We start from the raw sequence: 25,619 nt of genomic DNA on the forward strand, positions 1-25,619 counted from the left end.
GACCGTAAAAAGACGATCGGCAGCGTGCCGAAAATGCGCAAATAGGACCGAAGGGACGTCGCTTTGGCACGGCAAAACACTTCGCGCGGCTTTTGCCTTTTATTACGAGGCATCTCCGAAAGATATATGTTCGCGAGGGTGAAGCGTGGCGTTGGAGGGTTCGCGAGGCGTGACAAGAAACGTCACACGCTTCGGAAAGCATAACTACGTGAGGCCCGGTCGCTGTGCCGCCAAGTTGATACACCGGGGATACTCGCGCACGCACACAAAAGATAGAATGGGAGAAAGAGCACACTGGGGTTCGCGATGAGCGCGAAAATATTGAGAGCCTCCGGAGAAATATTGCCCCCACGCGCGCGCGTTGCGTGATGCACGAACGCGTCTCTGATTCGAGACGTGTAAACAGGCTCTCGTGGATCGATGCGATCAAACAAAACGAAAAAAAAGAAAAAAAAAACGACGCAGAAAAAAATCCCGGGCTTGGAGGCGTAATACTCTTAACGCAGCTGATACAGGATCGCGTGTGTATCTGGAACGCGGTGGATTATCGTCGTGAAAAATCTAATCCTTTACACGGGAGAGTAAAACCGCTTCGCCTCGATTCGCATAATAGAGTCGTTACTTGTCATTAGGAAATTTTTCCGCGATATTCACGGCAAATTATTAACCCCGAACAGATGCATGTACGTGCTCGGTGAAGTTATCTGTCTGTTAAACCGTTTATTTGTAAAAAAAAAAAAATAAAATAAAATAAAAATATAAAAAAAAATGAGCGTAAAGCCACGGGAGGGAAAATGGTGAAATCCAGAAATACATTGAGCCGCCGAAGAAATATTGTTCGCGAGGAAAGGCACGGAAACGTCGCAGTAAGAAGCGTGAACCGCATTACACGGGTCGTGAAATCGGGAAAAAATATTTGCTCGCGGTTGATGTAAACGTATTGTTAGGAATTAAAAACTTCTCGTATATAATGCCCCCGATCGGCAAACTGAAAAATTGGCTGAAATATCGAACGATTGAAAAAATATTGCCTGTCGCGTAACGCGTAAATGCGTCGATCCGAGAGGCATAAATCGTATTATACCGTTCGTGAAAACGGAATAAAATGTATATGCACGTGTGCCGCTGGTGGAGAAGTTTTATGGTAATGTTTTTGTCAGCGAAAGTGCTGTAATATTAATCTCGTGGCAACATACAGCGCCTATTAAAAATATCGCGTTTTTAATGGAAAACGTCCAATCTATTACACTTTTTAACTATATTTATACAACAATAGTAAATCAGTTATAAATTATGTTTATGATATTTGCCAACGCAATAGCGTTTTCGCGACAGATGTACGAGATATACGTAATAAAACATGCAACGTATAATGTAATAAAAATACATAAATATTTTCTCTCCAAATAACGTGGAAGTAATGCCGCGAACTCTCGTTAAACGTGTACATGCGCGATTCTTTAATTTATTATTGTAATTTATATTGCATATGCTTGAAAAATATATTCTCGCCGCTGCGAATTAAATAATTTCCACGGGGTAGAGTAAACGAGAAAGAAATCAGTAATTAGCGGTCAGTTTTAATTTATTGACGTAGATTATCAGTTAATGATGTGTGTGTATCTGCGTCACGTAGATCTCATAAGGCATTATGATTTCACGCTTCCGCTGGAAACCGGTAACGTCGTGTGTGTGGGCTGACAACGCGTCGTCGCGTATTACAGTATCAGATTGCAAATCAATATCTCATTTCGTAGGTATGAGCCGAGATGTTGCGTTCGTAATGCAGTTTCGTGACCGAGAGTGTCGACGTGTTCGAGTGGTTGAAAGCAGAGAGCACACACGCGAGATGACATACGTGTGCGACGTCGTACGTACACCCGACATTTTTATGCGCGCCCATACGTGTCTATATAGATCGACGAATTTGATAGGGGAGGGGAAAATTGGAAGAAGTTGATCTCGTGACGGGTCAGAGGAAATCGGAATGAATATAGTTAAGTCGAATTGCGTTTGAGACTTCATAACTTTGCCATAGATGTATTTCTTTTTTTTTTTTCCTTTTTTTCCCTTTTTTTTTCTTGCAGTCTTAAATAATTAGAAAGAGGATATTTCGTTATTCTGCATTTATTACGGCTTACGTTATTTTTTTTTTAAATTAATGTCAAAGTAAAAATATAATTTCCTTTCTCGTGAAGCGAATAAATATGAAAGAAAAATGCAGTTTAAATTTTTGCATTGAAATTGTATCCTGCTCACATGATTCATTAAAAAAGTATTATTATTTAATGAACACTTTTCTTTTCTCCGTTGCTTTTCACTTGCATCGCGCAGAATTTCATTTCGCTTCGAAATCTGCATAATTCGCCGCAATAATTAAGTCGGCCGCGCAGCCACGTGCCTTTCGTATCTCTTTTGGGTCGAATAGTTTAGGGTCGAAGAGCGGCATTTCGGCGAAAGCCTTAACCCCGACACTCGCCACTGCTTTCAACCTCTCACTTCCCATCCCTTCGGTCACGACTGTGCCGTGAAATCTCGTAACATCGACGTCAAAATTTGCATAATTCGTTGCGATAATTAAGCAATCTGCATATTACGAGCCGCGTGCGCGTGCGTCTCTTTCGTGGGCAAATAGTCGCGATCCTAAAGTTGGTCCCCTGCTCCGTCTTCTGCTCGTGTATTCGGCTATTAGATTAAAGGGTTGTAACGAGTAATATTCACGTAACCATTCCTCACTACCACCCATGCGATTTCACCCCAACGCACATGTACAGTTTAATGTATGACGTAAACCGCGAGCTCCACGTCAAATATCAAACGACGGGCTTCTCGTCGCGCAAGAAAATACAATAGTACAAGGAAATATAATAAATCTTGTTATTCTTCTGTAGCGGTAAAACGATATGGTTTCATATTTGATTTTCAAGAGCGCTTGCAGAAAAATAAGCAAGCGCACAACTTGAGTGCGCGCTGATTTTCTTTTTTTTTTTTTCTTCTTCGCCAGAGAAAAACTGGTCTCAGATTTTTCTTGCGTTTCCTTATTTATTTCCTTTAATTTAAAAATCGCTTTTAGTAGGTATTGAGTTTGAAAAAACGCGTGTCAGCGCTGGAACGTTCCGAGAGATCTTCCGCGACCGACGGAAGTAATCGAGTTAGATAGTTGCGAGGTCGCGAATAATGTAAAAGGGGCAGTTTAAATCTTCGCTTCGATCTTAATTGTACATTGTCTAATAATTGTCGGAGACACGAACTCCCTTAGGCGCGTCAATGCATGTCAGCGTGAGTCGGCGGTCGATAGGCAATAACGTCGACAAGGACGATCGGGGAGTCCGGCAAGCGGCTTTGCAAAGTTTCGCCAATCAGCAGGTGGAATCCCGGACGGAACTCACTGACAATTCAATTACAACTGGGAATTCCTGGTCCGACCCTAAGCCGAGAAAGTTCGGCGGTTTGACGGAGACCGAGGGACGCTCTTCTCTCCAGAGGGCTGCGGAGAGAAGGAGGCGAGAGAGCCGCGCTTCTCCAAGTGTTATGCAGATTTCTGTTTGGCCAGTCATTACTGGGGTGTTTGCAGGCACGACAGCCATTGCTACGGCTACCCGGTCCGATCTCCAACCACCAGCTACCAGTTACCCCCTCCGAACCCCCTCCCCCTCGCGCCCCTCGTCCCTTCGCCGTTAACGGAAGACGGCCATCTACTGCCCAGCGTCATGGCGCGCATCCCTATCCTCGATATTCATATCAGACTCCCTTCATCCAGCGCAGCGCTTCTATGAATATTTACCCTCCTTTCTGTTAATATCACGTACGTGACATTTTCCAAGCGTAAATACGTGCCGGCGTCCGTGAACGCGATGACTGGCGGTCATCGGCTGAAGAGGCGGATCGAAAGGTAAAAAAATAAACGCGCGCGCTCCGAGAGCGAAGGGGTTTAGCATCAATAGTTTGTTGTAATATTACACGACGGATACTCACCGGCATAGTTTGGCTACCGTGTAGAGAGTTTATTGCTGCCAGTGCTTCTTGGTGCGACGAAAGTTTCACGAAGGCACAGCCTGAAACAGAAAGCATATCGTTTTATTAATTTAATGAAAAGCGTCCACGTACATTTTATATAGCTACGTCTTAAATATTGAAAATATGATCTTTTCTCTCCAGGGAGAATTTAAAAATGCACGTTGCAAAAAAAAAAAATACTTTGCGTTGCGTCTTTAATTAAATATCTGCGAAATAGAACTTATATATACGTTTAAAAAAAAAAAAAATAGAAAGAAGACCGCTCTATACATATCTAAATCGTGCCATTTTCCGTTGAGATAAAAGTTACAGCAAAATGAAAGATTAAATAGAACCCGTGACATCCGCCCATTCATTCTGCCGGAAAGAGGGTCTCTTTTTCTACTCGGAAGAAGTAACCGCTCTTCATTTTCATCATGAAAATTCCGCAGTACATTCGAAACTGCGGGACGGCGGAGGTGAAAATAGTTTTATCCGCTTTATCTTCGCGAGCGATCCGCGACGAAAGGAGTTCCGTTTCTGCCATTGTCGAGGAGCAAGGCCGTCCGCGAGGAGATGATGGAACGATTAATCGCTCTCCCTACCATCTGCCACGTGCGCTTATCGCCGGTAGTTAGATGGAGACGCGGCGAAGACAAAGAGCTCGGGGGCTCTTTGAAAAATTGACGCACCAGCGGAGCGCAACGTGCACTTTAATAAAAGATGTTTACCGCGCGCGGACAACGCGCCGCGTAATCCGGGATGACGGACATCGCGGTTTCGCGCAATAACTATTTGTATCACGCCAAGGGGAACAATATCCGACGATTGTTGCGTCACGCGAACGAGATAATTCTACGATCCGATCTCTCGAAACGGACTTGTTCGACGTGAACCTCTCGGTGTCGCACACCGTGGCGAAGAACTTGAGTTTCTTATCCGCTTAGTGACCCCGCATTAATTTATTCATTTTTATTTTTCGTTTTTTTTTCCTTTTTTTTTTTGTATATTCAGCCCTTTATAGGTAGCAAATTTTATTCTGGCGTCGCCTCGAATTTTTCGCTACGCGAAATACTAACTGATGAAAGTAATAATTAAATTTAACGTAACGACGTTAAGAACGGGGGCCAATCGGAGCACGTCGCGAGTTTAAAGCGAGAATCGCGTAACGCGGTAACGCATTTAGAAAGACGAGATTAATCTTTTCGAGGATCGAATATCGTCCAATACACTCGCCAATTTCTGTCGAACCGGTGCCTCTTGAAAAATAAACGAAATTCGATTGCGATATGCTTCTGGGGGGATGGGACGGATCGGGGATTGAAGGGAATTAGGGCGAAAAGAGGACGCCCGTTCCCCGCGCGAGCTGGAGTACGACAAGATAACGTATCCACTCGTCTCTTTTCTAAGCCCTGGACCTTCCTCTGATCTCGGCGGCCCTCGTCTTCGACATCCAGTTTCCAACTCCCGTCCCTTGCTTGCTCGAACGATATGACACAAGAAAGTCGGAATAGGCGGGGACAATTTTAGACTCCCGATCGATATATCACGTTTCAAAACTTTATGATGTATTATACGGAGATACCGCGTGTCCGCGCTCGATATAAAGAAAATTACGTGACGCGCGTATCGCTCAATTTTTGCGAAGACGCACACCGCGCGCTTCGCCGCGAAGGTGTGCCAGATGAACCGCAGCGAAGAAAAAGATAATCACGTACAACTGTTCTAAAACGTTAAGTAATTGGAGCACGGAAAAAAAAAATGACAAAGCGGTTCTTCCCGCTTTGTTCCCGGCAGCTCATTAAGTGGCGTTGCTTGACGGCATTATACTCCTTGCCTCCCTGGCCCTTCCTGTCGGGAACACCTGGCGTCCATTGTAGCGATGATAATGTCGCCATGTCAACCTCATGCCGCTACATTAATCAGGCCTTTGAATCTCGAAAACCCGAATATTTAACCGGGATCGAGAGACCATCGCGGATACGCGCGCCCGCGAGCACGCAATTCGCATAATATGATACTACGCAAATTAATACGCAATGAAATTAATTCGATCCGAACGTAATAGCAACATTTTCCTTTCGTCGCATTAATTTGTCGAATTTGAGAGGGCAATTATTCGCTATCGCGTCGCGCGCTTTGCGGGGACATTCGTCACGGAGAAATGACCGAAATTTCTGAGGGACCCGATATCAAGCGAACGACGAAAACTCCCCTGTCGGATCTTTGCGAATCCCGAAGTCATATATACGACGAACGTAAGAATTCGCCGGGGCTTCCAAAGCGTTTCTCTCCCGTTCCTTTTGCGATGGATCTCTCGAAAAAGATGCGCACTTGAAATTTTTCTTCGACGTTTTTCGCATTGGCGAGACGCAAACTCGTGCGAAAATAAAGGACTTGAATTTCACGAAATTTCGCATATATTCGGCCGAGATGTGTCGCGCGCACGAACGCGTACGGATCAATATGTTATGACGACAGTCACGCTTCTGAATATTTTTTTTATATAAAACTATATTAAACATTTTATAATATCCAATGCAACGCCGCAATAAATTGACGAAAATATTAATTTTTAATTTAAGAATCGTAAGAATAGCTGGTCGAAATAACTTATCGACCGGTTAAAACTAGACATGTAGAACGCACGTAGAGCTTATATCAAACGCTCAACAAAACGTCGTGCAAGAATAGCCGCGGGTCCGGCTATTTCTTTTTCCAGCGAAGACTATAATATGTTTAATGCTCTCCTTTTTTTTTTTTTTTCTCAATGCGGAGAACGTCCGGTAACAAATAGTAGATATAATCAACGTCGGTCGAACCCTTCGTTCCACGGTGGGCGAATTGAGTTTCGTGGATTCCTCCCGCGCCCGGCTTCGTCCTGATCCTTCCTTCGGCGATTCGGCCGCCCCTCGTACGCCATCATCGCGGGGACTTGGGGCCGATCGATAGCGCCCACGAGACTTTCCACTCATATATTTGATTGCTCGGCAAACATGCCTAAGTTTATCCCGCAGCCGTCGTCGCCGAGCGGCTGCTACGAACAATACCGGGGACTACCCGCGAGCTCCCGCCGCGCGTATCCTTCGGATGTCGCCGCGAGTTTGTTCGCTCGGGGCGTCGCGCTTAAAGTAATTCGATCTTATTAAGGCCGCGATGTAATTGAACGCCGCAAAGTTACCCGAGTATTCGACGGAGAGCGGCATAAGTGCGATCGACGTTGCGCGCGCGCTAGAAACCCCTTTGCCGACAAAATATTCTACTTTCCCGGTGGTTTTTGACGTTATAAGCGTACGGCTCGGAGTTGAAGTAGCTCGGGGGGAATGAAATATTTACCACGCACATCGTCGGCAATGTCGCGCGGGGGGAGAGAGGGAGCCCGTTGCTCTCTTTGTAATCGCTTATTCAATTATTCTTTAACATTGTAACTGTGTCGCGCCATTAGCTCCGCTTTTACCGCCATAAACGGTCCGTAGCCTTACGGCACGGGTGTGCTAACTCGTTTGACGAGCCGCCGCTCGATAGCGAGTCAAGGCGAGATGTATAGCGCATTTAGCGATCGATCTTCTTATACTCGTTTCCGCGAGTAAAACTTGGCGGAAGTTGTACGCTTCATTAATCAACAGTTGATAATTAAATCAAGCCGCGAACTAAGTTCGAAAAAATGCGCTCTCTCGTTTGAGTTCGCCTCGGCGTTAGAGGGCCCTCATTAAAGAGTAATTATTTCGCAACGTTACGCGAAGGCGCCGCGCCGCGCCGCGATCGATAGATCTTTTATCCGCCGGCTGACGTACCGAAAGGAGCATCAGCGCGAAAATAGAATCGTTATGATCGATGGGCGACGAACATCTGTTACCTTTGCTGATGAAAGAGGGCGATTTGAATATAGACCCGACGTGCGCGCATCGTGTGTCAACCTCCGCGACGTGACTATAAAAGTCACCGGCCGAGCATCTGCTTTCCCTTTTTTTTCACTTTGAAATCGCCCGAGGTGCAGCACGGGAAAATTGCAGCTCGTTACGGAATTTATTACAACGGCGATTGCTAAACACTCGATAAATATATTAGATATTTTAACATAAATATACAAGCGGATGTGAAAGCTAATATGATCATTTGCTAATTAACATTGATATGATATTCCGTATAACACCGGAAGTTATACGATTAATACGCGCAAACAAATCAAGCGCAAATACGGGATCGTTAATAATTGATATAACAATTATTTATAATAATCATGTCAAGTATGCATCGATAAACAATCGAGTTTGCATATGATAATACCTGTCAGTAATGTGAATTTTCAATTCGCTTCCAAGTCGTCCTCCTCTGGAATTTCGACGCGCTGCGCTTTCGAGAGTGACGGCACTTGAATTTTATTTAAAGGCCGAATATTCTTTTTTTTTTTTTTATTGTCGGTATAGAGAATTTAAGAGAGATGTCCGGTCAAACCGGATAGATTTGTGCCATGAGTATAAAAGAACGTACAGAACTTCCGTTAACGCGTAGCAAGCGAGTGGAATTCGGATTATTTCGCTAATGGCACAGAACTGAAGGAAAGGACTCGCTAAAAAAAAAAAAAAGAGTTATTACTAACGTTTTTGCGAAATGCCGGTTAGGGCGCGACTCAACGCGGAATAGATTAGATGGGATTTGATATCGAACGCGAGTCCGATAGCGTGAGGCTCTCACGTACGTTACTTCGTGACACGTTCGATCCATCCTGTTTGCACTTCCCGCGATACTCGATGAAATTTACGTCTCTTTCAGACTAGTTCCAAGTTAATTTTCGATACGCTTAATCTTTCATATCGGTATAAAAATCACGTCCCGCACAATGCCGGCAGCATTTGTTTTTTTTTTTTTTCGTGCGAAGTTAAAGGGAGATCGTATTTCTTTTATTACCTCCGTCTGTAGCCTCGGAATAAATTATTTTTCCCGTAATTACGTCGAAATGAGAGTGTGCGCTTCGCGAAACAAACGACCACGCGACTATTGCCGGTATTGATTATGGATCATGTGAATTGCCATCGACAGCGGGAACGAACGAGCGCATTTCATTAACGAAGCCACTAAATTCCGCGGGAATGGAGCACGAAATCCGCAGGGTAATTGCTACGGCTTGCAGGTTTCACAAAGTGTTTGGTCGACGGTGCCTATTGGGACCCGGCCACGAGAAGCGAAACGAGCGCGCGGAAGTCGGAACGAAAAAGGGGAGAGCATTAAAAACGCTGACAAAGTTACTAAACACTCGTGTGTGTCGGTCCTTTTTATATTTGCGAGATGGGACGCCGAGGTTGCGCGAGAACGAAACGAACCAGAAGAGCGAGAGGACCGTCACAGAGAAAGCTCGGTAGCTTTTCAGGCAACGCGAAGTTTCAACGGATAATATAAAAATATGTTTCTTAGATTTTAAATAGCAAAAAATTATAAGATGATCAAAGAGAATTTTTAACATTTTATTTTAAGAGAAATAAAAAAAAAAAACTTGGAGTTCTGCCGAGACTTGTACTTTTTAATCATTATTCGTATATCGAAGAGCGACTATTTATCAATTAATTATAGAAATGTTCAGATAATATTTTTTTTTAATTACTTTAAATGTTGATGTAGGAATAGAAATATGGTCGTCACGTTTTTTTTTTTTTTTTGAATCAAAAAAGCGAAATATATTATGAATTCACAAAGTTGGACGGACGCTATCGTAATATCTGATATTTTATTCGGCCGTGCCATTTCTAACTCAATTTTTCGACGGTGGTCGCGCGACACCCTCTCGGCTCTCGGGGTTCTCTGTAAATACTGCACAAGCTCCGAATCACGATGTAGGATATATCCGGGACGGACGTATCCGAGGAGAAAAAAATAAGACCCGGCACGGGGGATAGCGAAACGTGGGGAGAAATGTGTATTACGAGCCGGGACAGCAAGTGTAATGTGAGGACACGTAATGCCATTATAATGCGGACACGGCCGCGCATCCCGGAGGGATGCATGGAGGGTGTGCAGAGAAAGAAGGCGGAAGACAAAGAGACACGGGCACGTACACGAACCGTTACCGGGCGTGACACACCCGGAAAGCGCCAGTGCCACGGTGTTATTACGGGAAGATAAATTTTCGACCGGAAGGTCCCCTCGTCCTACATTCGAGAAATGTCGCGACTCAGTCAGCCGAGCCGTGCATAAAATTAGTCGTCTCTCTTTTAACGGAGAAACCCGTGAAAATACGGCACCCATAGCTGTCACATTTAAAGTACGCATTCATCGCGTTATTTTATTACTGACAAACATATAGATATATTTTTTTAATTATCTCTTACAACCGCTCTCGTCTAATTTATCATTTGGCTGTTTTTCTAACTTTATCGTTCGGCTGTGTTTCTAACTGTCGGGTCCTTTTTCTTCTTCCCGCGATGTCACCTCCTTATTTAATTAAACTTCGCGGGAGCAGCAGTCCCGCAGAGTCGCTTGATACCAGAGCACGTACCTTGTTATCGTCCACTTGCGTAGTATCTTACCATTTTCAACCACTAGTTTTGTCTGCGTCTTGCGGCCTATACGCCGCTGTCGCGGAGGACGCGTAGGATTTTTAGATAATTTTACGGGACGTCGCGAGTCGCCGGGATAATTCCTTCGGTAATTAAATCGCGACAAGCGAACGAAAATTGACCGCACTGTTAAACAAATTATATTTATGTCGTGCTTAAATTAAGAAAAAAATTTAGAACCGTCCTGCGAGAATGTTAATTCTATTTAAAAAAATTAAATCGACGATTTTGAGCTCCAGTTTAATTTAAATATTTAATTAACATGTTCCAGGCAAAGACAGTCATCCAGACTTTTCCTAGTCTCATCCGCAACCACCAGCGATCGTGCTCCGACCACGGCGTCGGCGCTCTAGGGAGAACTAGACACCTGAGCTCGCCGACCAATCACAGCGCGCCATCGATCGCCTGATCGGCCTAGTGATCTACGTGTCCCGTTGCGCAGCTAAGCAGGTACGCCGACCACGCGGTGCGCTAAGGTTTTCGCGACGGATTTCGAGGCATCTCCGGGTATCCTCCCACGGTTTATCGTTACGTACCTACGTCTCGCCTCGCCCTGGTGGCCCTGTGGCCACGGTGTCGCAGCACGGGACACCGCCGTTGTCCATACGACCGAGCACGTAAAGGTGACCGTCGTGTTATTTATTCCGTCGTAATAAATCCGCGTACTTGCAGTCGGGCGACAATTCGTGAGCATCGAAGCTCTCTCTCTCACTCTTCCGCGGTTGTCTCGGTCCATCTAGGAGCGCACCATCTACCGGTCAGTCTAATTGCGGAGTCTCGGTCGCGCGGTCGTGTCGTTAATCGCTCCGCAATTACGCGTATTTGTGACCGCGAATAAGATACTCTCGCAGTCGAAGAAGTGTCGACGTCGTCAAGTACGGAACGGACAATCATATTCTGTACCCCTAGACTATCGTACTCATCGTTTAGTGCTTCGTTTCGTGCGTCGAAAGAGATGCTCCGGAACGACAATGTGACGTCACGGGCCCAGCGCCGCGCGGGGAGCGTCTGGTGTGAATTGCGTCGCGTATTATTCGGACATTTCCGAGCTCCGGCTCCCATTACTATTTTTTTCGGCAAGTTCCGGAACTGCAATCGCGCGGGAGGAGCAGGAAGAGAACAACACCTCGCCCGTCTTCTTCGTCGCGGCCGGGATTCTCATCCCGTTTCGGACAATGGACTTTTGAGGGACTCGAGGAAGATAAAGTGCGCGAGGAACATTTGGCATCGCGGCCGTGATCGAGAACTTACCGGGACGTGGACTATTCCGTATCGCGGCCGAGTTCGAGAACTTACCGAGAGTGCGTGGACTATTCCGTATCGCGACCGAGATCGAGAACTTTCCCGGAGTGCATAGACATTTCGTATCGCGGCCGGGATCGAGAACGGGAGTGCGTGGACTCTTCGCGTGTTTCCAGTGCTAAGGAAGGATGACTTCACGTCCCATCTGAGAGGAGGAGGAGGCCCGGGGGGCATCCTGCTTCGGCGGAGCAACTCATAGGTGAGGATAAATTTTTTTTACAATATCTTTTTTAAATAAAAAATTCTACTTTTTTTGTATTAATTTTATAATTAATTTACATGTCTGTAATAATTTTTTTTTTTATGTTTTAGCCACCGGCTGAATTCAACAACTCCGCTGAAGCTCATGCAGCTCGGTGAGTCGCAAAATTTATTTTTTGTAATTCGTAACCGAGTCTTGAACCGATAATACGCTTTTTTACGTTTACGGGCACAGACGTTCCTTAATTGTAATTAACCAAGCGCGAAAGAAAATGTTTGTCGACTTGGCGCACGTTCGTCCAAGTGTTTCATCTCCCGCTAATTTCAGTGTAAAATCACCGGGTGCTGTTACCGCCTGCGAAATAGTCCCGGGGGTAGTCTAGCCACGAGCCGTTAATTTACCGCCGCGAAAATAAACCGCGGGGGATCGTCGAAGAAACTCGTCTCATACTTCCCTTCTTCCTTCCCCCCTCGGGGTACCGTTTCTTCCCGCCGCCCTGTCCTTCTCGCCTTCCATGATATACGCTATGGGAAGTTAAGTTTCTCAACCGCACCCCTCGAGCGCCGCCGACAATAACTTCCTCCTTTGAGACTACTCCTTTCGTCGCGAGCGGAAACGAATTTCCAGACTGTTGGAAACTGGGCTATTAAACGACTTCCGTAATTGCGAAAACGCGGGGAATTGTCACCTTGCTACTTTGTTACAAAAGTAACCCGACGGCGACGCGAACGGATTACGAGATCGATGTCCGAATAGCACGACGTTTGCGGGAGGGATAAGAAAAAAAAAAAAAGAGAGAGTAGCTCTAAGATATTTTCTTCTCTCGGCGAAATTTTAGTTTTTGAAGGGGAAAAAAGAAAAACAGCACGCTGCTTTAGCTTTGTATTTTTTGCTCCTAGAAATATAAAAACCAAATAAGTCTCTCCGTTTGCGAATACCTTGCCCGTCGGCGAACGGCCTTCGTATTCTAATCGCGACTTCTCGAGCTGCGGCAGCGATTTTATCAAAAGCGTACCGCGGCCGCGAAAATTCCGGGAGAAGAGGCGGGAATAAAACGTCGCGATGATTTCACTAAAATCTCAGCGGCGCCGTCGTAATCTTGCCAGCTCGTTTCTTTCGTAGCCGCTCATTTTCTTCACGTCGCCGACAGCTGCTAATGCAATATGTTCGCGCTCGCGAAAACATATGCGGCCGCGAAACAATTTCTACGGCCACCGATGCAGCGAATCTCGCTCGTATTCTTCTCGTGTATCTGAAAGGTGCAACAGCCTCTTTCTTTTTCTCTCTTTATTTCGTTATTATTTACGCTAACACCCGAGAACGTTGGCCGAGACAGGCGAGAACACAAAAGGCTGTCGGGTTAATGGCTTTAGCCACGGCAAATCTCTTCTGATGCATTCCGTGCGATCGATTTATTATACGAGGATTTTTTATGCAGTTGCGTTGCTAAAGTACATTGTTCGTAAACTTGGTTAATTACGAAGGGAATAATCGATATGATTTTGTGGCGTAAAAAATGCATTGGAAATTAAAACTGATGCGTTACATGCGGTACATATTTTTAAGATGCGTCTTGCGATTGAAAACAAATTTTATTTTATATTTTTCTCATTATTTATACCAAATGGATAGGCCGTTTTTGTTACGATTCGTATTTCCGACCCACCCCGTACACGCTTACGTGGCACGAAATTTACCCTAATGTTAGTCACCCTAACGTGGATAGTACGAGCAAGCGGCTATGTTCGAAGTTCATTCCCATTGATTTTCCTCGTCCACCCCTCGTTTTTACGTCCGAAAGCCCATCGGCGGAAAATACGCTGTTCACTCGTAAAACAGTCACTTTCTATGTTCGATCAGCTAAGTACGTTTCAAGTCGTTATCGCATTAATGTGAAACTAAACCACTATAATAATAATCGATGCACAATGCATCGTGCCATTTCTAGAAAAGTTAATTTAACGATCGCGGTTAGGCTCGCCGCGAGGGAAAATTGTTTGCGGCGGAAACCGTCGAGTGCTTAATTGCATGGAAACTAATCAGTGCGAGGCTCTAATGTTTCATTATCGCGGAATCGATAGCGTCGAAAAAACACCGTTGATGAAGCGAATGCTTTTTTTTTTTTTTTCCTTTTTTTTTCTGGTCGGGATAGAATCGGGCCGCTTTCGTCGGGGACGAGATGCGTTCCATATTACGCGCGCCTTGAAATCACTGACCCGGCATCGGACTTTAACGGCCGGTAGCTCGAAGGCCGGGATTGTCCGCCTCTCAATATTCCCCGGCGACGGCGTATATATGCCGTCCAAAAACGTGATCAATTCGTGGGGTGGCGCGTATTGGAGGGACTGAAATATAGAGACTGCACGAAGTCGTCATAAAATTCTCCGCCGCGTTGCAAGCGGCGGCAGCTCCGTGGCGTAAATCGTGCACGGAAACCCGAGCGTGAACCCGTAAGAGCGCGCGGAATTCCGGGAATAGGGTGAGGGGAGAGGCGACGAGAGTTTTCACGGGGGAGGGCGGGAGGGTCTCGTTAAAATTCGCGAGCGACGTCGCGGTCGGAGGGTCGAGGGAGTAAGGGGGGGGAGGAGGCGTAAAAGAAAATAAAGGAGCGTTTAATATTAATGTCGCGATTCGTGAACGCGTCACGTAGTGGACCGTCTCCGTCGCTGGTAACGTCTATACTCCTTTCCCTTTTTTCGCGGCGACGCCACGGGATCCTTGTCGTTTCCGTAATGCGAAATAACCGTGATCGCACTCCGTGCCGCGGCAATTTCAATAGACGATAAATCTCTTCGGCGCGTGTCGTCCGAAAGAGAACGCGCCGCCCGGCTCGACACACATCTCGTTTGCGTGTCGTACGGATATCTTCCCTGCGCGCGAATGGAAAATGAAAACGAGATTCTGTCGCGAGGCGTAAAAATATGGCTGTCAATTACCGCGATCCTTCGCGAGACGGGAGCTCTAATACTTGTAATTGGTCGCTAATATACAGGGGGAAATTATAGCTGTATGAATTTACATACTACCGGCTCTCTGATAATTTATTCATCGATTTTCATTTATTTATTTTCTTGCCGTTCGATCCTATCGAATTCGTTAATTTATGAGGCGCGAAGTTGAGAAATTATTATGCTAATACAATTATCTGAGCCGTTGAATTTCCATTCTTGAATAAAAATTCCGGCATACATTTTTCGCGAAATGCGTCATCAATATTCTTAATAATTAGAGCCGGAATTTAGATCAGGCGCGTTAATGTCTCGTTTATCTGGCTTGTAGAAGCGGAGAAGGGTTTCTTGAATCAACGATCGACGCATATTGTTACGTAGGAGCAAGTGAGCGATAGGTTTTAAAAAATGCTCGTTAGTCCTTAATTATTTAATCGATCTAAGTATCGTTATCGTATTAATTTTAACACGACGGTCGTTTCTAACGATAATTTTTATATACATATGTACACACGACGGATATTTTATATTTTATAACGCGCTTAAAATAATTTTGACCCTACAGTATTTTTGCGGTTTCTTTCACTTTTCCCCTTTTTTCTTTTTTTTTTTTTTGCTTTTTTTCGCTATGCTTTGCTGACCGCGGTCGCCGCAAAACCGCGAACGATCGTCACGGTCTCGCCGCGCAGGAATGTTAATACTTGTTTAGCCACGGCCGATTTATCAGAGAGAATTAAAAACACAATTTCCGAGCCGGGAAACGCGTGCCTAATAGAATCACGGCGCAATCATTGCGATTTTCACGGCGCGTCGCCGTTCCGTTCCGGCTGGCGCCGAAAACAAAAAAGCGCTCCCCGCCCGTAGATGCGTTTCCGAGTTTTGCGAGATCAATCTCGCGGTTTGATGTCCGACCCCGACTGGAAGATAAGGTTGCGAGACAAATAGCTCGGTGTCGGTTTCAACGTCGTGCCGGCGGCGGGCCCGTCTTGCCCGCGTATCAATTTCATTTTCGGATCGGCGACAATCGTATACGCGTGCACGCACATCGCCGCTATTTGCGTAGCGGTTATTTTATCAGAGCTCGGCCTCTATTTTCGAAGCACACTGATAAATTCTCCCTACGGTTTATTCTTCGCTTTTTCGAGCAAACATTGGTATTCCATCGACGTCGGCGGCCGCGCCGCGCGGTACGTATTCGCGATGCGCGATTAAAGATCGCTGTTGACTTGAATCGAAGAACGCAAATCGAGTAGCCGGAAGCGCGCGGAATTTATTTTCCCATGCAAATAGAGAAGAAACATCCAAATCCCCGCGAAACGGGGAATTAATCGTTCTGGTTTTGCGAGATGAGATTTCCTTGATTATATTATATATTTGTGCGTACGCAACACATATGTTCGATTAGATTTATGGCTCGGAGTATTTATACTACCGCACAAACCCGTTCACGCCCGGTGCAAGTTTACGTTTTAATGCGCGTATCCATTAAATATATACTGCATTCAATATTTGAGCTCAAACTTGGGCACGAGGAGCTCGAAGTCAAAATAGAATTTGCTGATACAGGATGTAATCATAGTCGGCAAATATTGAAATTTCACCCGAAGTCGCGAAGCGTATCGCGCCATAATCTTGTCACCCGTTGTAACGATTGTCGCGAAGAAGAACGCGCGCTACGTTTTCGTCGAAAGCCAAGCTCCGATTTCGGTCCGCGATCAACCGTGATAGCATGATTACCCGGATTTCGAATATTGATCTTTCATCGCGTAGCCCCCGAGGCGTCTCGTTCGCGCTTAAAGCCCGAAATAATATCGGGTCCCACCCTCCGGCAGACAAATCAAATTTGTCGACGTGCTACGTTTCGACTTGCCCCTTCGCAGGCGGTGAATACGATTTCTCCCTTCCCGCGTGCCTTTGTTACATTGTTCGGGCATGTAGTGTATGTAGTGACAAGAGGGTGACAGGAGATGGAAAGCGGAGAACGGCGCGGGAGCCGGAAAAAAGCGTTTTTCTGCGAATAGACGGCGCGAGCACCCCCGAAAGGAACGCTTCGATTTAACATTCGCTAATCGCATTAGGGGTTTCGACTTTGACCCGTTCCCTACCTGTTCACCTAACCACATTATTTCGCTTTACGAATTCCGTACACGACGGATCGGTATTACCAAGAACTCGCTATCGCATCTGATACGTCCGTACACGACGACTTACTTTTCGCGACTTTCGGAGCACGCGCTCGCTCCGGATCTTCAGTCCCGGTACATGACCATCGTGTCATTTTACAATATAATACAGCATGCATATAATACGTAATATAATTCATCGGTCTGCGAGTATCCGATGTCGCGGAGGATCGTTTTTTTTTTCTTTTTTTTTTTTTTTGCGTAGAAAAAATAAACTGCGATAAAAAAGGGAAATAAAAAACTTGAGAAAGGGAGACAAGAATTTAAGTGAAAGCGCGTGTACGTGTGCGTTCGTCTCTTCTCTGAAAACGCCGAGGGTGAATCACGACCTTCGGGGCAGCGATTTTAGAGCCGCCTCGATCCGAGGGTAGCTCGGCCGACTGTCGCATGTAGTTTTATAATTATTGCGAGCCTCGGGGGGATTACGAGATCGGGCTTTATCGTATATGAAATGCATGCGCGCGCGCGGCCACGCGTCACACGTGCGAGCCGATCGTCGCACGCGGTGAGATACGTTATCTCGTCCGACCCCCTTGTTCCCCACGACCCGAGGGATGAATTCGCGCACGGGGGCCGGCTCGAATGATTCCGGGGTGAGTTTTCTTCGGCTCAGTTCGCGATAATAAATTCACGGCTTCGAATATACAATTTTAACACGAACGCAATGCAAAGACGAAACTTGGGAAATCGCTCCGAGGCTTCGCCGCCGTCGCGGTCGATACTCGCGCGTACTTTCGCGCTCGCACGCATTTCGTGTGCGTTACAGCCTGGATACAATGCAGAATGCTTTCTCGCGGAATGGCAAACATACGCGCGCACACGTACGCGTGCAATCTTGGCGGAGGAAACGAAAATTCGATGGTTCGATGGGCGGTACTGCCGTCGTCGCCACAAATGTACTCAGCAGGGCAGATTAACGCGCGGTTACGAAACGCGCTGCGCTCGCGCACGCACAATGCACGCACGCATACACGTACGTATCGCGCTCGTACGCGACTTCACCGACAGCAGTCGGCGTTACCTGCATCACAACCTCCCCCCCCCTTTTCACCCCCGTGCCTTCATTCCCCTCGCCGTCGCACCCTCGCGCTACCTCTTCCGCGCGCGGTAATCCAATCATCCGCGTCCTACGATTTGTACGTAGTAATTCCGTCTGTTTGATCATCCGGACGGCTCGGCTTTTCCCTACGCGCGCCCGCCGTTTGTTCCAATACGGCCTCGCGAGCACGTGTGCGCGCGTAACTGCGAGCGATACACGAGATTTGTATCGGTAATCGCTGATCGGTGATTGGCGAAATCGTTGACGAGGCGATCCCGCTGCGTGCACGGAGTATGAAAAATTGTGCCGTTCAAAAATGGTCGCGATAACTCGTCAGACGCGACGATAAAACTGTTACGGGGGCAAATCGTGACGGTCAGAGATCATTAAATTTTACTTTTTTCTTCTTTTAATCTGTTGTAACGTTGACGGATAACGCAATTAACGACGCTTAATTAGGACGTATTTCCAAATGAGAGTTTTTCACTTTTTTTTTTTTTTTTTTCTGATAGAACTGCTAATTTCTTCGCACGCGAGGTGTAATTGGTATAATTATTTGGAACCGTATATTTTTCATCCTTTTTATTAACGCCGACTTTTTATAACGCAACACTCGCCGCGCGCAAATAAAACGCTCTTCGCGCCGTAATGAGTTCAATTGTTAAATCCACGCGATTCGGGGAAAAATAAAACTTTTATCGCCGGGGTTTTCGCGTGGCGGCATAATTTCCAATTATTAAATTCAATGAATATCGCGCGCCTCTCGCGTTTATTCGGCACGTCGGTCGCACACGATGCAACTACTATTCCACGCGTCATCTGACGTGATCGTTAATCCTGGATGTCGAGCAAGACGATAATCCCGAGAGAAGGGGGCGGGGGAATAGCGGGAGGGTTATAAGCCACCTACAACGGCCGTTTCCGTCGGGCCTACTGCGAGGTCCTTCATCTATCGCTCTTCGCCTGTCGATAATGCGCGTCGGGGGCGGACAAACGAAAAAAACGGAGAAAAACCGGAAAATAAAAGATAGGACGTTTCCTCGCGCACGCCCCGTCGCCCGTTTCACGAGCGTAATGATGCACGTAATGTACCTAGCCGTGGCTGAATCGTTTAACGCGCGGATAAGCAGCGGTATTTCCATTACGTGAGAAACATAGGCTGACTCGTCGTTACGAGTTTCATAGTGCACTACAGCGAGGGGCCGGCCGAGAGGGAAGGAGAGAGACAGGGAGATCGGGTGCGCATCGGCCGCAATAGGGGGATACGGTAGGGTGCGTCGATACTTGGACGTGCGCGAGAGGGGTGGTATAAAACGAAGGGAGACGGCGGCGTAACCCCGGCCGGCGGCGGGAAAAAGAGAGAACGGTCCGTAAAATTCCTCGTTACGATTACGACGTGGTCGTTGCCGTATATGCCATCCGCCGACGGTCACGTCCCGCGACGCGAAGGATACGAGATGGATTATTAAATTTCTAGTGCCGCGCGCGTGTGCCGCGTTATGAATTTCCAGCCCTCTCCCCCCTCCCCCCCCCTTCCGTCCCTTGTGCCGGAGAGGCTCGATCCTTTTGCGAAAATCTTGGCAAAAAGCCGCCCCCTCCCCCCCATTCGCGACTGCTACGATCGCTGTTTACGGATCGCGTAAAAATGCGAGACGCGTATGGGATCGGTAGTAGGACAATGCGCTCTGGGTAACCACGTTACGCAATTTCGCCGTTACAAGAAAGGTATCTAATAAATTCCTGGCGAGAGTACCGTGTCGTTAAACTCGTAATTGAATTGCTAAATGAAAAAAGATAGAGCCAAGTATTGAATAATTTATTATTTAAAAATTTGTTCGAGTCGTATATCGCGTGCATGAGAGTTGCCGTATACAAACACGCCGATGTATAAAACGTTATTAAATTGCAGTCGTTTTACATGAAAAACCGCGCAAATCTTTTTCATGTATATTGTCGCCGCTTTTCGTGCACATTTTTTATTTATTCGTCGAAGATCTGGGTCGGCGTTAACGAAAGAATGATTGCAAATTGAAAGACAATAAAATATTCGGTCGATACGAGACTCGACATTGTCGCGTCGCGGAATTGCGGGAGGGAAAGAAAAAAGAGAGAGAGAGAGAGAGAGAAAAAACATTGCAGCGAGAAATACGTATAAAAACGAGAAGTCACAAATCGCGCGGCGAATGAGATCGGATAAAAGAAGCGAAAAATATAAGAAGATGAAATCGCGCGATAGAATTGTCTTGTTCTCGAATTTCTGCCGCGCGCGGATAACAAACTGTCGCGCTCGCCGTTGACAGCGTGGAAATAACTATGACAGAGGCATTATCGACATTGTGATAAAAGCGAACGGCCGTCGGTTGTAACGTTACCCGCGAGGAGAGAGACCTGCTTTACAAAGCTTGTAACTGATTATACGGTTGCAACAAGCGCGCGAGCTGGTGCTCGATGCTAACGTCGATGATCACGGGCACGGCAACGAGGGTTAGTAATGGATTATTAAATCTCTCACGTTACTTTACGACACAGTTCCGCGATGCCCTACGGCCTGTAAAGCTACGAAAACGTCGTTCCGCTCTTAACGGCTTTCTAGAGCCTCTCGCCTCGGTATATAGCGTAACTCGTTATTATTAATAATGCCGTCGCCAGTTCCGAAGGACTTAACATTAACACGTTGTCTTCACTGTGCTCTCGTTACGATTATATACCGCGCTATACTTTCACGTCTCGCATTCGATTTACGACGCGAAATTATAATTGTTACGGTCTGTCAGACATTTGTTTAACAGCCGTCGACTCTTGACGTTGGCGAGCTGCCACCCTTCGATTCTCCCTTAAGCAAATCGTTCGTGAAATCGTCAAACTTGTTATCGTAGCGTTGCGAGATTTTTATAAACGTCGGGCTCTCAAATTTGACACTGAATAACTTTTACGGCCAATATGCAGCATCGTAAACGCAACGGCGGTCTCATAAGCGTTTCAGTGATAACTTATGCATTCTTAGGGAGGCCGTCATCTCCGCCGGTTGTTGTCATCTTAGTCGTCACCAAAGCGACGCACCGCGCTGTCCCTCCCCCGCGAAAGCTTTATCTCAAACCCCGGGGCCTGCCCTCGTTGTCTCCCGGGGGAGGCGGGGAACGACGATGGAGCTCTTCGTCCAATTATTTTTCCCTCGCTTCGAAACATTTCAACGCCACTTCAACGAACGAACTCGTTCTATTCTCGTTGCCGCGCAACCCGCTCCGCCACCCTTCGTCGGAACAGAACCGCGTCACTTCTTCCCCAGCTCTCCCCTCCTCCTCCGCCCCCCCGTTAGGCGTTACCACCCCCTTTTTCTCCGGCTGTGCGCGTATGCGATCCCGACCAGGCCGCCCCTCAACGCCGAGTCCGCATTATTTCAATTGCGCGCGAACGGCAATAATTCACCGCGCTAAGAAGATTATAAAATGTTTATGAATAATGGAACAAAGTATATACTCGGAGTGGAGCGCCCTTCTATATGTATACCGCGAGACGTGGGAAGGTACGTTCTCTCGTAGAGGTAACCTCACCGCGGCGTAAGCGAGAGGCACCCTCCGCCCCACGTGCGCTTTGTGTGCGTCACGATTGCGCAACCGTGTGCCGTGAGCGCGATACGATTATTCAAACCGGGGGAAACAATTCCGTGCATTAGGTCGTAATAACGTTGCGCGCCGGCACTCCCCGAATCCTCTTTTGTCGCTGGGACTCGCAAAACGCGGGTACTCGCAAGCCTCGCGCGCTAACTATCGGGCGGCATTATGTAACATTTAACCACCCCCTTCGGGCACGGGAGAGGCACAATAGATCACGAGTTCGCGAATTACCACGCGAACAATGCAATTACGAGAAACGTTATATCGTTCGCCGCAACGTCTCACCTTGAGGGATGCGGCGGATGCTAATTTACTCGATTTTAATGTCTCGGCGCCGATGTCTGTCGCTTTGTACAAACTCGGCAAGTCCCTTACGTGTCACCACGCAACGCATTCGATTAACAATCTCGCGTGTTCAATTCGCGCACATATTTGTTGGTCCAATTGGGAGCGAAGACGAGCTTAAAAACAATTGATGTTTCCGCAATTAGCGAGCTGCCGAGTGTTCCACGTCAATATGCACTCGCGGTCGGTCCATCGGCATGCCCGCGTTTCATCGAGTGCGCGAATGTTTAGGGATTAAATACGACGGGCCGACTGTTTTCTCAGCGCGCCTGTGTCGGTGCAGAGTTTGCCGCTCGCGATAATAATTAGCGCTCTTTAACTCGACTGATTATAGCGTCACTCGGACGACTCGCTCGCGCGAAATCATTTCCGATCGTTTTTGACTGCGCGACGTAAAGAGATTGTGATGGCCGTGTTAACGATATTGCTGACGGGAAATATGACGAATCAATAATTTCCTCAGCCTAGCATTTTATGATGGGGCATTAAACGAGCGATGGTTATCGACGATTAATCGCCCGGCTGTCACTTGCACCGGCGCGCGCCCGCGGCTCGGTATGTACCGTGTACCTTAATACGCGCGGACAATTTGCGTCCTTTATCTTCGGCACGCACACGGCGAGAGCATGCACCCTCCATTATTACCGGGCGTATTGCTGTCGCGGGGATTATAGGAAAAATATCCTGCGCCTCGCAGGTACGCCCCTCTCATTATCGCGAGGCTATAAACTTGTCCATCCTCATTATCCCGCGAGACCGTGCAGTTATCAGGCGGTAATTCCATTAATGATTCTTATTACGACAAATTGTAAAATACAACGTTTCCCGTGCCACACTTTCGCCCGGCAATATGCAAAACGAGTAATTAAGACTCGCGTTGTTAAAGCCAAAAAAAAAAAAAAAGAATTAATAATAATAATTAATGAAAATAAAGAAGAGCGAAAGAAAAAACGAAATTGCGTTAGAATCGCGTATTATGTCGAAATAACCGGTCATATTTATAACGGTAAAACCACCATCTTGGTGTGAGCACCGCCGCCACCTTCTGGGGCCACTCTGCCCGTGAAGGAGGGTGCTCTCGGGTGGAAGCTCTCAATATGTCCGACCTAATCCTCTCCCAGAGGACTCGGCGTCCCCTCTCGCGCGCTTTACTTTGCAATACGTACAAACATTTCGAGCCCAGCTGCGCCACGGGATTTAGGAGCTGAGCGATTAATAAATGCTCCGTACGACGAGCTGGCACCAGGACTCTCCGACAGCCACTCGACGAGGAGGCTGCCCGTGATTTACCGTCCGGACTCGCGTGTCTGCATCCAAACCCCCGCCGCTTCGTCTGGATTTTCAGTGATTTCGCGGCATCGTTATGATTTAGTACCGCGTTCCCCGCTTGAAACATCGACGACGATCGGTCTTCCTCTTTCAACGTTCGGAAACTTGCGAGGGCGTAAGGGCATCCGAGCGACCGGACGACAAAGTCGTAATGCGGAGATTCACGATTTTTTTTTTTTTTTCACGTTTTTATAGTTTCTTCGGGAACAAGAAAAAAAAATACATCGCTCTACCGAACGTATATTTAATTTATTATCGCAGTTTGTATTAAATTTCTACACTAAGGCCTGCGTATCTGCGAGGGTAGTATTAAATTTCAAAAATTATTTACTGTCCTAGTGTAAACAGTTAGAAAATTTAACTGGCCCGATAAATCGTAATGAAATATTTTTTAGACATTTACAACAATGCTGATAGCATCTCGCGGATCCTGTTTTCCGAGTTATTTTGATTCGCTGGGCGCACGCTCGATAAACAGCATCGCGATCAATCCCCGTCGACTGGGCGATATATAAATTTATTCACCGACTGCATGATGCATTTAATGTACTGAGAATTTTAGCGTTCGGTTCTGACCTTAGCAGCGCGCCGAAATCCCAAAACGCAAACACATTCCGGGAGTGAATGGCGAAGCGGACGGTATAAATGACCACTCGCGTGACAGATTTATTTAAATCGCACGTTATATCACGGACTTTTCATTGAGGGATTGTCAAACTAGATCTCGCGCCTCCGTGGTCACGCGAGACGCGATAAGGATCCGTATCGCGTTCACCAAACCGCTCCCCTTTGGTTACAAAAGCTCGCTCCGTCAATTTATTATTTTTTTTTTTTTTAATTTGAGATATACATTTATTTTAATTAAAAATACCAACGTCGAAAGAAAATTGTGTCCACCCTAAGAACCGAAAGATTCTCTCTAAACCAGTTTATGCGAATTGTATCCAACCGGACCCCGACGCTTTTACGATCGCGCTGATCGCCGTGATGCGGCATATGCCCCTTATTGTAAGATTGCAGCAACAACGGCCGGGGGGGAAAAAACGTGTCTTTGTTGGTGTGACACGGGACGCGGTGGCGTCAGGCGCCATTGTGCGGCATCAAGATTTACCGTCTTTATATTAATGCGATTACCGTCCCGGTTCACGAAAGGCCGCAAGAAAGCGCGCGGTCGTCATAAGATCCTCGCGGCCTCGTGGTACCTTGTCTGACACCGCGTCAATATCCTTCGGGGGAGGAAAGAGGGAAAGGAGAAGGGGGATATTGCACGCGGGAGCTCTTCTTCGTCAATATCCGCGAGCTTTTCACTCGACGTGGTTCGCAGAGATGACGGGCGAAGGAAAAGCGCGAGAGAGGATGCCCCGGTCCCCTTCTGTTAGCCTCCACACGACGGCTTTTGCCCGTCAACCGTAAATATACCATATTGCCCATAAACCTTCGCATTCGTGCATTACCCATCCCGATTCGACGCTTCGTCCCTTCGACGAGCGGGCAGCTCGTCGCCGTACGTTATCGAATAACCCACGGTGGACAGCTTAACAGACTGCTCTAAAGCAACAGCCGCCCATTTCTCTCTCGGTCTCTCTTTATCCCTCTCCGTCCGAAACTCTCGCGTTCGATCCGCCACCGCGCGTTTCCGTAATTGTTCGCGACTAATCGATCCGCCGCAAAACTTGTCGATTTATTAGCCCGCGATTGCTTTGCCGCGCCGCGTCGGGTCTCGTCGATTACAGATTACCGGCGATACGAATTCGCAGCGACGTGTTACATCGGGCGATATTATATCCGTATGACGTCGTGAAATAATAATGCCCGAGGTTCATACTCGTTCTCTTTCTCTTTTCGGGCTCCTCGCTACGCGACAAATCTTCCGTCACCTTCGGGATACGTAGCGTCATCTGATAAGATAAATCGAAAGAGCAATCGGGAGGGAAAAACCGAGTTGTGCGGCCGCGAATATCACCGGCAACTTTCGATCGTCGTGATTTACCGGAAGTCACATCGGCGGGTGGAAATTGCGCGAGTTACGTATGTCAATGTGATATTCCGACCGCGCGCGCTGACACTTCTGACGTGTAACTGATCCTCCCGTACTTTCCTGACGGATAAT

The 25,619-nt window shown here is 47.0% G+C and overlaps 1 protein-coding gene across 21 annotated transcripts in view; it reads right to left on the minus strand.

Annotated features, from left to right (window-relative positions):
* Bru3 (bruno 3) overlaps positions 1-25,619 on the minus strand; it is a 535,780-nt gene that overhangs the window by 40,871 nt on the left and 469,290 nt on the right. For all 21 annotated transcript variants that reach the window (XM_070669981.1, XM_070669973.1, XM_070669976.1 and 18 more), the window contains one exon: positions 3,976-4,055. In XM_070669981.1, coding sequence (XP_070526082.1) covers positions 3,976-4,055 — 80 coding nt within the window. The remainder of the gene's footprint in view (positions 1-3,975; positions 4,056-25,619) is intronic.

Source organism: Cardiocondyla obscurior, linkage group LG20, assembly GCF_019399895.1.
Source record: "Cardiocondyla obscurior isolate alpha-2009 linkage group LG20, Cobs3.1, whole genome shotgun sequence".
Lineage (NCBI taxonomy): Eukaryota > Metazoa > Arthropoda > Insecta > Hymenoptera > Formicidae > Cardiocondyla > Cardiocondyla obscurior.